Below are 13,218 nucleotides of genomic sequence, written 5' to 3' on the forward strand. Positions count from 1 at the left end.
ATACTGTTTAAGGACAAGCTGACATTTTTATGACTTGATAATAGAGGTGCTTCGCTTATAATATTTCATCTTATTGATATAGGAATCAGTACTCCAAAAATCAGATCAATCGGACGATTATATCACATAAAAAATTGTTGTTAAAAATGCTGAAAAACAACATGTTTAAAATTCTGGTAACCATTATAGAGTTACTACTACGCTTTCTAAATCGTACCCAACTACTAGAGGAATCATCATACAATGTTTGATATCGATAGGACAATTCATCAGCCTAAATTAACGAAAAAAGCTATTCGTTACGGACGTACGGTCCGACCCTAATTATAGAAAAGCTTCGCTTTTAAAAAGGTGTTAGACACACAACAAATAATAGTGAACATAAAACAGTAATGTGTCAAAAATAAACAAAAAGAAAGGGTTAATGATTTTTTTTTAAAGAAAGGAATACAAACTTCTTCCATACAGAATCTTAATTATAAGCCTTCAGATTCTCATACTGAAAGCCAACAAAGCCCGTTTGGGGTATTGTTATTTCAAATGGTCACAAAATCTTTTTTTATGATATTTGCAACTTTTTATGAATTTTATTAATGACACCAATTAATTTTTAAGGTAAAACATTGTGTTAAAAACACACACAAACATTATTGTGGGTTTAATTGAAATAGTTTAAAAGAATTTGATAAGTATTGCATTTATTCAAAAAGCAAGGCTGTAACTCCAGATCAAATATTAGGCCTTTAACTTTATGCCTAGTCAAAAATAAAAATTGAATTAGTTGTAAAACAATTTCAGGAAAACAAATTGTCTTTAATGATCTTTATCCAAAAAGATCACATAAATACAAACTATACTTTTAGAATTGCAATTCTAAAAAATCAAATTCTTATTAAACTATTTTTATCAAATACAAAAAAACACGGTGACATTTTGTGTAGGTATAGGGAGGTAAAATTTACATGAAGAAAAACTATTTTGACTCCATCACTTTGTGGTAATAAAAAAATTTTTTTTGTAGCAAAATGTTGCGAGTAAAATAGTTTTTTCCTTCGTGTTGTATCCCTCGAGTTTGTTAGAGAGTGACATGGTGATGACCTACCCTATGTTCATACCGGTCCTCAAGCAAGGCACCGACCTCCAGAGAGTCCAACCCGGAGGTGGAGACAGAAACTGGAGGTGGGGGTGGAGGCAGAGTGCCAATCTGCTCCAAGGTAAAGCAGACACAATCAGACAAGCATATTTGAAAAGTTGAAATTTCCTAAACTTTGGGTTTAAAATGTTCATTATGATAAAACTATAATAGTTATTTCTCGCATCGTATTATAAACGGCTTTCCGCGGATAAAGAATGTACAATTATAAGATTAAAACAAGTTTTTTTTAGCCCCGAGGTGCCGAAGGCACGGCTAAAAAAACTGGTTTTAATCTTATGATTGTACATTTCTATATTCGTAGAAAGCTGGATATAATACGATGCTAGACATAGTTTTTTCGTATGGATGAGAACCGGTTCCTATCCACCGGATTCGAATGAATACGAGAAAATAACTTTCTATGTGGAAAAAATATAGGTTCTAGTGTTTAGGCCTTTGTATAATCGTATTATTATAATTTTATTCAACAACTTCCCTCTGAGTGCCTTGTCGTGCTGATATCCTCCCCCCCCCCCTTATTTTCAAATAAGATTTTGTGTGTGCGCTGGGTGGGGGTTACCCGAGAAACTTTGCCCAAATGTGCAAAGGAAAAAGTATTAGCTCATTTGATTGTGCCTGCTTGTCCAAGGGGGGCGTATGCGTCCCCTGTGGCAATGGGGGTGTTAATGTTCCCTGCAGGGGTGGGGTTATTCCCCCCTGCAAGGAAAGGGGTATGCCTTGGGGCGGAGGTGGGCGGCTGAACTTTACCTAAATTGGGAATTAATTTTCTTAAAGGTATTACATTAGGTACCTATCTAAAATATTTTTACATTTAGTTCTTGAGAATGGAAATTATTATCTATGAAAACTAAAGAAAAATAATATTGGTTCAATTTTAACAACTAGTAAAATATCCTTCTCCTGACAGACAAATGGAGTAAAAAATACTTATTATCAATGTTGAACTCTCCCTGTCGATAATTCGTAACCATTTCTTATTCTGTCTAGGTATAGAATAAGGACACATTTGAAAATACAAGAATGACGTTGACCAAAAAAATCAAAATATAATGGAAAAAATGAACAATTAAATCGGACAAAATCAATAGGAAAAAAAATAATTTAAGATACAGCAAAAAAGTTAAAATAAACATAGGTAGTATAAGCTTTTATAACCAATTTAATATTGACCAAGATAGACAAAGAGTACTACTTTAATCAATTATAGAGTAGCATCAACAATGAAAAAATAAAAGTATGTAATGTAAGGCTTCATTTAATCATGTAAATCATTAGATCATGTAACGTACGGAAAAAGCACTTCATCTTTTTGTAATAGTATTTTTACTTAGTAAGCGCATAAAATTAACTATTTTTATCCAATTATAAACATATTGTAACAGTTTAATTATGAAAATAAACTTAAAACTTTAATCAAAAATTTAACTGAAAGATTTATGGGAATAAGAAACCCCTAGATGCTAGGGGCGCTTGCGCAAGCATTAATTAATAGGAATGGAAAGGGGGGCGTAATGACATCTAAACTTAAAGAGTGAGCAAAATGGTTTTAATATTAAGCTAGATTCTTGAAACTTGGTACATAAGCCTAGTCCAATAGGTACAAATATATCTTTTCTCTAAAAATCTATTTAGGGGGGTGGGGGGCGTAATGACATCTAAACTTACAAGAGTGAGCAAAATGGTCTTAATATTGAGCTAGATTCTTGAAACTTGGTACATAAGCCTAGTCCAATAGGTACAAATATATCTTTTCTCTAAAAATTTATTTAGGGGGATGGGGGGCGTAATGACATCTAAACTTACAAGAGTGAGCAAAATGGTCTTAATATTGAGCTAGATTCTTGAAACTTGGTACATAAGCCTAGTCCAATAGGCACAATTATATCTTTTCTTAAAAAATCTATTTAGGGGGGTTGGGGGGCGTAAAGACATCTAAACTTAAACAGAGAGCAAAATGGTCTTAATATTGAGCTAGATTCTTGAAACTTGGTACATAAGCCTAGTCCAATAGGCACAAATATATATTTTCTTTAAAAATTTATTTAGGAGTGGGGGGGGGGGGGGGGGCGTAATGACATCTAAACTTAAACAGGGAGCAAAATGGTCGTAATATTGAGCTAGATTCTTGAAACTTAGTACATAAGCCTAGTCCAATAGGCACAAATATATGTTTTCTTTTTTTTAAAATCTATCAAATCAAGTTCTGCTATTAAACTTCATTAATTTTTCTTGGAGAAGATGTTTCATACTTATTATTTTCATTGTTAATAACTTATCTTTATATGCATTATTTTCTGCATGTTTAACAAAATTGTATTGAGGTAAATTCCTGTTTAAAAAAACTATCTTACCGGAAAATTGGGCATAGGACCTTGGCGCGAAAATACAGGGGAACTTCCGCCATACATACCACCTCCTAAAATTAAAATTATAGAGTTGATGCGCTTGTAATTTTCGTAAAAAACGAAATCAAGAAAAAGTTTAATAGAAAGGGAAAAATTACCCAAACATCGACTAATTTAAAGGTTTGTCATCTAATACAAAGTAGTACGATGTTTGTCAGTTTGTCTTAACCTTCAGATCCAGCTTTCAGGTGACATATTTGGTTGTGCTTTTCAGGGAATATCTATTGTTGTCCTTTAGTGAGCTATTTGCTTTCAAATTAACTTTATTTGCAAAGGGGTAGTTTCACGAAATACATTTGAACTTAATTTAGTGAACCGCATATTTTTTCCTGGTTAATTGGTTAAATTACATTTATATGGGATACATTTGAAAGAATTTCCATTTTCTACCACGTAGTTTTTAAAATATCAAGACTTGAAAATCGTCTTTTTAAATTGTATATATCACAAAAAGACGATTTTCAAGTCTTGATATTTTAAATACTACGTGGTAGAAAATTGAAATTCTTTCAAATATATGCCATATAAATATAGTTTGACCCATTAACTAGCAAAAAATATGCGGTTCACTAAATTATTAAGGAAACCTTTAATCTATCTAATAGAGTTATTACCATAGATGGCCAATCTGAAACTTTAAATATCTAAAATCTAAATAAATATCTAACCTGGTGGGCCTGGCATAGCATGACTGACAGGTGAAAATCGTGGGGGAACAAATCCTCCACTAGTTGGGGGCATTTGCCCTAATCCTAAACATAAAATTGTTAATGTTTACGACAAAAAGGATACCTATAGATATTAAAATAAAAGAATAGAGGGGGCATGAGTAACTCTGCCCACAGGGCGGAGATCATGTCCCAGTTTTGTATTGGGTCTTTGAAATCAACTAATAGCGTCGGAAAGATGATCACAGCCAAGCCCCTACAATAGAACATTTGCAAAGAGACGACAAGAAACTCCTCCACTTGGGACAGGTAGTTATCTGGATTATACACCTACACTTCTATTAGGATTTATTGTGGAAACATTCATAAGTATAAAGTACCTTATGCAGCTCAAAGAATTTTTCCTTAACATATTTTTAAAATCCGGTACATAACAGACGAAAAAAATTAATATAATAGATGTGTGAATATTGTGAGATTCCCCGCATACCCTGATAAAATATTTCTCTCAGCTGGCTAATATAGCAACAGACAAGGCAAACATTACTAAGAAAGACTAACAGGTTTTTAAAAAAATGTAAATATCGTTTTTGTCCATGAAGATTTTTGTCTGGAGAATAAAGTATGAATCTAGCCAAATATTTTTTAGAATGAATTTATCTCCCTTGAAACTGCATAATAATGTTTCAATACCTGGTCTATTCATCATTTTAATTGCTTCCATATTAATACCAAGCTTTCCATCTAAACCTAAATAATTACAATTTTTTAGTCAGGATTTAGGTGAAGCTTATTATATATATACAGGGAAGGATTCTAACTGTTTTTTGGAAAGGTACCTCTACCTACTCTAGAGAAATGGCCCCTTAAACCCCCTCCCCAAAAAAAAAATGTAATTCGACGGTCAACCCCCTTTCCCCATTGCATTAAGTGCTCCTGTTTATTACATTACTTGAGAGAATTACCTTAGTTTTAGATTTATGGAGTAAAGGTGACATATGATATGTTAGGGCGTAAAGTATAGTTCAACATAAGATTAAAGCTGCGCAGCTGATCATCTAATGGACTAATAATCAATACATTATTACTTGATTGTTGAACTTGATTTTCATGTACACTCTAAAAAAAGTGATACTTACAGCTTGCTTAAAAAGACACATCCCATCCATCCCTTTAACCCATTTCCTGCACTCATGCTGGACGAACGAACTGGTCAATAAATGAGGTTAATATTAGCAACCTAATATGACAACAATTTTTCCTCTGTCATTATATCCGCAGATTTTATATCAATTGAACTAATATCTAAAAAAAAAGTCTATCGACGGTCTTTTCAGGACTAAAACCTATCTACCAGTCTGTACCTGGTGCCATGCCAGCAGAAGCCATCTTCGCAGGATCCAGGTTCATTGCTCCAAGCTTTCCTGGCATTTCCTAAAAACAAAATTTTCATAATTCTTTTTACAAAATAATGACTCCCTTAATACATAGGTAGCAATCTGCATCAGATTACTTAATCCATCAATTTTGGACTAAATACCTATTGAAATTGAAAATCCGAATTCTATGTTTTTTTTTATCAAAATATTAATCCGCTAAATAGATATCCCTATCTGGTTCAGAATTTAAGAAAAAATTCTAGATTTCTAGTCCCTAATGGAAGCTATAGCCACTAAATCCCCAAAAAGTAGGCCCTTTCCTTCGTCTGGTATTACCAAACTTTTCGTAATTATAATTTCATTTAAGGGGGGTGGTTGACATGTGGCATTTGTTGGTCTGCAAGCAAAATAAGTTACATTGCCTGACATAGAGATAAGACAACTCAGGTGCTTAAGCTTCCGACATGTAAACAAATAAAAAAGGATTAACAGGAACAGGGAAATGGCACCAGCCATTAAATCATTATCAACATAAAATCCATTACTGTAAAACATTCAATAACATAAATAAAGGAAATAATTCACAATGCCGAGAATGTAAACTTAACTGTAGGAATAGTTAAAGGAAAAATTTTGTTCTTCGAGTGACATATTCCTGTCTCAGAGGATTAACCCAAAACTTTGTTAAAAGTAATATTTTAAAGCAAGGTGTTTCTATTCTAATAGTTCGTCCGTAACTCTGTAAAAGATAGATTATTTATTGATAGGGATGGCAATCCGTCAAATGTTTGGACCAGATTCGGATTCTTACAAGAATCCGTCAAAAAATAGCCGATTCTTGAGGATTTCGGATTCTTATTTTTGGCGGATTCCGGATTCTAGCAATATTTCAAAAGGCTTTTTTAAATGAAAAATATACCTAAGTGCTACATATGTCCTAAAAATCAATGTTCTTGGTGTTCTCTATAATTCACTTCCGAGAATCGAACCAGATTTGAAAAGATATTATATATAATGATGATAATGACAACTATACCGATAGATTTATTATTGTTTGGATGGATCTTACACCATATTATCATGAACTATAATAAAGTGAAACTTGCAGCTGGCTATAATAACGATCCCCTACATTCACCCCAACTCCCCTCAAACTATATGAACGAACTGACCAATAAGTGATATCCATGTTAGCAACCTAATTAGACAACAATTTCCCCCCTGTCATAATATCCACGTATTTTTGTTTGTCCATTACTATACCTGATATCCAGGAGATGGAGCTCCTGGTGGAATTCCGGGGGGTCCTCGATTCAGGTAAGTTCCTAGCTTGCTTCCCTGAAAAATATAAATTGTTTGTGGTGGTGGGTAAACTCTAAAATAGGGAGGTAAGAACTGTCATACAGTCAGAGATTCGTTACATTACATTTTCTGTCAATTATATTTTACTAGCGGCTTCGCCCCTGGAGACTTGTAGGGACACTTGTAGTGATTATAGAAGTCGAGCAAATTTTTTGGGGGGTGGGGCTATTTTTTCTAGGGGTGATTTATCTTGTGGGGTTGGTGGTACCCCAAATAATTATAAACCTTCTCTGGACTTACAAGCTACACTGTAAAGAACCATATCGGTTCAACTGGATCCTTCAGTACAGACAGACAGACAGACACAGAAAGATATCTTGTTACTAATATTTATACGGATTATTAGAATGAACTTCAGTAAAACCTTTCCTTACTCAATTCACAATGTTAGAAAAATATGATTTAGATTTCATGAAAAGTGCATGCCCGATATTTTATGGTTTAACCATATTAAGCATTGAAAGTTTGTATTAAAAGTCCTTAAAGTAGTAGTTTATATAATAATACTTACTTAAAAAAATGAGATTAGTATTGATCTGTAAACCTCTTATTTACACTGATGACTATGATAAGGGGTAATATATTATGTCTGTCTCCAATATTTGGAGGTATGATTACCTGAGGTGGACCTACTCCAATGTTTGGAGGTATAATCTGATGTCTGGCTCCCGCCCCAGCGTTTGTGTACGGTAAATACATCTGTCACAATTAATAGTTGACAATACAATAAACACTCTTCTTCAAAATTTATTGACTACAGCATGACCCTTATAAAAGTGATTTTCAGGGTTTGCGGCCCTTTTTGAAAGTCATTGGCATTGTTACTAAAGTGCTATATAAGGTTTTTTTTCTATTATGTTTTTGTTGCCAGAAGAAGATGATTATGATTTACCCTTCTATCTCTTTATCTACTTAGGAACAGATCTATGGTATAAATGTATATACAGACAACTACCTTCCTTCCTTTTTCAAAGACCTCTTTCGTCTGCTTCTAAATTATTTTCTGCCACTTGACTGTGTTAATATAAGCGACACCATTGGTTGATTTTTAATGACCCAATAGAAAGGTTGCACAAGGCAGTTGCGATGGGGAGATACAGTTATTTAACCCTTTCTCCCTATAGTGTTTTACTCTAATTAACTAGGTATATCTAGGCGATTTCCCATGGGTGGGTTTTGCTACCCTCCCCAAAAAATGAAAATAGTTATAAACTTCCCAGGATCTATGAAAAGCTCCTACCCTGTAAAGGAGAACCATTACGGTTCAGCGGTTAGCGAGATTCTGCGGTACAGACAGACAGACACACACACAGAGATCCCTTTTCTTTATTAAAAGGATGTAGCTATATATCTTATCTCATTATCTATCTCATCTATCTATCTATCTATTTATGTGTATTGTCACTATAAGTTCCTGCTCCATTTAACTGGTAGTTTCTATCTTATGAACAGGGAGCCAAATAACCACTACCTCTCCACCATTTTAATTCATCTAAAGCATGATCAAACTTAAAGGGATAGTTGCAAGAAGTGCATTTCAGAAAAATTATTTCAAGCGCTCATCATACCATCGAACATTTATAATTTTGCATTACAGTAAATAACATAAAATTATTGTAGTTAAAACCATTGAACAGGAAATATACCTATACAGTTCACTAAATTCATGTTTAAATGCATTTCGTGCAACTACCCCTTTAAATCTAGGACAACTTTGTCTTACAATATAGAGTAAACAACATTTATCAAATATATTTTATACAGACGGCAAATGTGAATATAAATTAGAGTAGCTTCGCTAAAAATTACAAAAAATGAATGCATGGATGGATAATAATAAAATACCCATGTCAGTGAAAGTTTGAAAATAAAAACAAAACATTTTTAATTTAATATTTTTATTTCTTTAACTGCGAAGCTTATTAACAAAAGATTTTAATTAGGTATTGGTTAATTATTTTGCAATAAAAGCGTATAACTTCTTATTTTAGGTATTTTAAAAATGTTTTTCAATCAAATTATGTTTTTAAATAATAAAAATGTCATAACTCTTGGTTTCAACCAAAAATTCAAATTGTATAATTCTTTAAAGGTGAGAAATAATAGGTGTCTCTGGCTGTCTGTCTGTCCGTAATAATTATGCTTAATTTGACTATATTGCCGTAAGGCAAAATTTGCATATCATTTGACAATTAATAATATTTAATAAAATAATACAATTTCACTAAAACGATAAGTTAGAACAAATAATATAAAATAAATATTAAATAATAAAACAATAAATAATTAATTATCTTTTGTTTAAAACTGCGTTTCAATATATCTTGTCACAGTCTCTATGCCAAACTGCTCAGACAGAAGACAGCTGCCACTTCTTATTTTCATTGTATACTTTATAACGGGAACATCGAGTAGTTTGTTCAGGTGACAGCTGTCGATCAGCTGTTTTTTGCTGCCAATTCTAATAGAGTTTTCGAAGATTTTTTTTTCTTTAAAATATTTCGCAGATTTTTCCTGTTGATAGAAATGTGTAAATTTTCCTGGCCTTTGATCTAAGAGATGGTATCACTCCCCCATTTTATTTAGAAAATTAATGAAAAATTTTTTTTTTCATTAGTCTAATGTTACAGCTGCTAAGAAAAGCAAGCTGTTATTGGGCAGCAGACATAAATAAACAAGGATGACAAATAATAAAAGCAAAAATAAGGAACTAAAGTAAATCAATATGGCTGCGTTTCATTCGATGCTGTCGATTTTCATAGAAAATTTATATATAATAATGATTAAATGCAATCATGCGTGATGGTAATTTGTCATCCCTGACAACTAGAGAACAGCTGACAGCAGTTTAAATTAGCAGCTGTGGGCTAAAATAAATACAACAGCTGTGAAAGTTTATCCATGTAGCAGACTACTTTCTCAGCAGCTTTTTCTTGTTGATTTTTAGCAGACGAAATTAGAAAAAGACGACAGCTAAATTCATTTTGTCAAGAATTCACAAATTTTCTTTCTTTTCAGGAAATCTTCCTATGGGCAAATCTAATTAACGGATACAATATTTGCCTAGAAAATTTATTTCGTGGTTTGAATATAAATGGACGTTCAATCCAATTTAAAGTCCTTTTTATTTCTATCTGATATAATCCTGAAGTATGCCTGTAACGCTCGTTGCTCAGTCTATGAATTCGGAATGATGGATGAATTGTTGATTGAATGTTCCACAAGATTTCAATATTCTATAATAAAGTGAAACTCCCAGCGGGCTAAAAGAACAATATCCCCCATTCCCTCATACTGGATGAACGAATTGGCCAAAACAAAAGTTCCATGTTAGCAATCGAGATTACGAATTTTCCTTCTTTCACGTATATTATAATATTCTAAATCCATATTATAGGAAGCTCTTCAGAACCTACGAAAAATTCATCTTTTACAGAAAATAACTCCTCACAAAATCTGAAAAGTTTACAAAAATATAAAAAACAGTTGAATAAAATTTATTTTTTATTACTTTAAAGAAATACAGGACACAAAAATTTATCATTTTATATTATTTACACCATAATTCATATTTTAATAACGTCAGAGCAAAAATTGTTATTTCATCCATACTTGCAAGGTTTTATTGAAAGGGGTGGATGTTTTAACCCCCCGTGGGACCTCTAAAATTATAATTATGCCCTTGATGTAAGAATTTTCTACACTAATATAAATTGGCTAGATTTGCATTTAAACTGGGCTTTTTTATTTGTGTATGGCTATGTTCACTTTATAAACATGGCATTATTAATTAATTTGGTCAAAATAAAACAAATATACTTCAAAGGGAACTAAACTGATTTATTATAAATGTAAAAGAACTTTAAAGCTTTAATTATTGAAAATTAGACAAAAAAAATCCCTTTAAAGTTTTAAGACAAAATATAAATAGACACATAACACTAGAATTTTCAAAAAATATAATATTTTAAACACTAAAACATATATCAATAACAACTTATTTACTGCATTATAATGTAAAAAAAAGAATGAATTATTTGGTTTAAAAAGAAAACATAACAGAAAAAATATCTAAAATTTGATTATTTTCACTTGTTTAGCTAATTATCTTACTTAAAAGACTTTAATACCTATGCATTGATGCAACTAAATTGAAGATATTTTAAGGCAATTTTCTAGATTTCATAATATTTTAAATAGGTATTACAACGTCACCCTAAATTTTTTTGCATAATTTGTAGTAATAAAAGAATTTACTATCCAAAAAAAATATTAATTCATATAATACACCAAAAATAGGAAAGATCTTTAACATTTACATCATTTGTAATTCAATTTCAAGAAATAACTAGTAACATACACTAAAATTAGTCGATTTTTCATTATCAGAAAATCGGTGAAAATTACTGTACTGCTTACTATCTACATTATAAATCCTGAGTACGACGATTAAACATTCTACTCTACTACAAAGACAGACGAACATAGCATTTGTGGAGTCCCTGCTTTAAACACAAAGTTTAAAATAATTTTCAAAACTTGAAGGGTAGTTTCATAAGGTGTATGTTATAAGTTTAGCTATTTAAGATTGAGGGTCCCCCTTTGTACTTTTAATTAATTCAAGTTATATTTGAGTTGCTGCTTAAAATATCAGAGATCTAAAGGCCCTTTAGTAAAGGGATAAGACAATGGCCGATAAATCAATGTACATCCCCATTAATGATACACAAAATACCCCTTCTGTAGATTAAAATTAGTGGTTGAAACATTGAAACACTCAAATTAATTAAACAACCCATCAAGATTCACTGAGGTCCCCAAAATTGTTAAGCAAACGAATAAGAAAACCTTATTATAAGACTTTGGGGGCTAGTTTAATAAACAACCCATTGTCCCCTCTCTCGCTGTTAAAAAGTAGTATACCAATCTAAGATCAATTTAAATTATAGAACACTCCAAAAAACTACGTTGTAAGGAAGCAAAACTTTTTACAAGCGTTTAAATTTTCTGATATAAAAAAGATGAGATTTATATATACATAGAATTACCTACATTTTAGTTATGAAACAAGACAATACTTTAGATTTGTTGTTTGCATTAGTTTTAGAATAGAAAAAAAATAAATAGGCACCTAGAATATGATTATATGATGTAATGTGTTGTTTTTATTTTATCAGTTCTGTTTAACATTTGAAAGTATTGATTAGAATTCACTCTTACTTGAAAAATCAAATTAAACCAAAAAATATGTTTTGTGCTATAACTATTATTACTGATTTTAATTATTTTTTATGCAAAAATATATTTTCAACTGGTTAAAACAAATAAAAATAACGATCAACAAAAAAATAATGAAAAAAAGTTTGTTGTAATGAAATTTTCATAAAATTGATTTATTCTGGGGGCATTTTTATCACTTTTATAGTTTTAATTTGAATATATCTATATTTGAAGAGGAAAAGACCTAAAAGGTTACGAATTGCCAATACATGATTTATATTATAATATAAGATGTAGCGCATCGTTGGAAAGGTGATGGTTCGAATCTCAGCCCAAACCTTGATAAGTTTTACCTACTACTGCTATATCAAATGCGTGACATTAATGTAAGAGTATGAGGAAACACCCCCTCTAACAATAAAATAACATCCATTTTGCTGTCTGTAATACACCCCCCCCCCCCTCCTCAAGTTTTCATAAGCTTATTTGTGTTTCTATGTCTTAATTATATCAAAATCAAACAAGTTAAAATGCTTGAATATCTGCCCCTGTTCATACTTGGTGTTTATTAGGATATTTATATAAGTTGGAAGGAATTTTAATGTTAGAGGGAGATTTGAAATCTGAATCAAATTCTAAGGATTTTTTTTTTTATAAAATTTGTTTTTTGTATAATTCTTTAGGTATCTAAAAGCGGAAATACAATTTAAGTTAATTAATCTTGACCAATAGGATAGGTGGATTATAAACTACTAAGTGAATGATGTACGACACTTAAGCTTCTCCAATCAGAGCGCAGATAGTTTTCAATCCACCAATCACAGATGTCAAAATTAATTAACTTAAATTGTATTTCCGCTTTTAGATAAAGAATTATACCTACAAGAAACGAATTTTATAAAAAAATCCTTAAAATTTGATGCAGTTTTCAAATCTCCCCCTAACATGAAAATTCCTTCCAACTTATATATCCTGGTGTATATGCAAATAACCAAAGTTATCCTATCATATCAAAGTTTACAAGTTTA

The 13,218-nt window shown here is 31.5% G+C and overlaps 1 protein-coding gene and 1 long non-coding RNA gene across 3 annotated transcripts in view; both read right to left on the minus strand.

Annotated features, from left to right (window-relative positions):
* Window positions 1-13,218, minus strand: part of PAN3 (Poly(A) specific ribonuclease subunit PAN3) — a 203,823-nt gene that overhangs the window by 20,865 nt on the left and 169,740 nt on the right. The window contains exons 2-10 of one of the 2 annotated variants that reach the window (XM_080171543.1): window positions 8,385-8,459; window positions 7,589-7,669; window positions 6,872-6,946; window positions 5,594-5,663; window positions 4,923-4,979; window positions 4,230-4,313; window positions 3,508-3,572; window positions 1,772-1,903; window positions 1,103-1,204 (exon numbers count right to left, since the gene is read on the minus strand). In XM_080171543.1, the coding sequence (XP_080027669.1) occupies window positions 1,103-1,204; window positions 1,772-1,903; window positions 3,508-3,572; window positions 4,230-4,313; window positions 4,923-4,979; window positions 5,594-5,663; window positions 6,872-6,946; window positions 7,589-7,669; window positions 8,385-8,393 (675 nt within the window). In that variant the 5' untranslated portion in view covers window positions 8,394-8,459. Of the gene's footprint in view, window positions 1-1,102; window positions 1,205-1,771; window positions 1,904-3,507; window positions 3,573-4,229; window positions 4,314-4,922; window positions 4,980-5,593; window positions 5,664-6,871; window positions 6,947-7,588; window positions 7,670-8,384; window positions 8,504-13,218 lie in introns of those variants that run through there. The other variant, XM_080171544.1, reaches the window with a different exon arrangement.
* Window positions 10,454-12,703, minus strand: LOC145328005 (uncharacterized). Its single transcript, XR_013882305.1, has 2 exons — window positions 11,938-12,703; window positions 10,454-11,436 (listed from the first exon to the last, which is right to left on the minus strand). It is a non-coding gene; the product is annotated as an uncharacterized LOC145328005 (long non-coding RNA).

Source organism: Acartia tonsa, chromosome 9, assembly GCF_053477335.1.
Source record: "Acartia tonsa isolate MP-2025a chromosome 9, ASM5347733v1, whole genome shotgun sequence".
Classification (NCBI taxonomy): Eukaryota; Metazoa; Arthropoda; class Copepoda; order Calanoida; family Acartiidae; genus Acartia; species Acartia tonsa.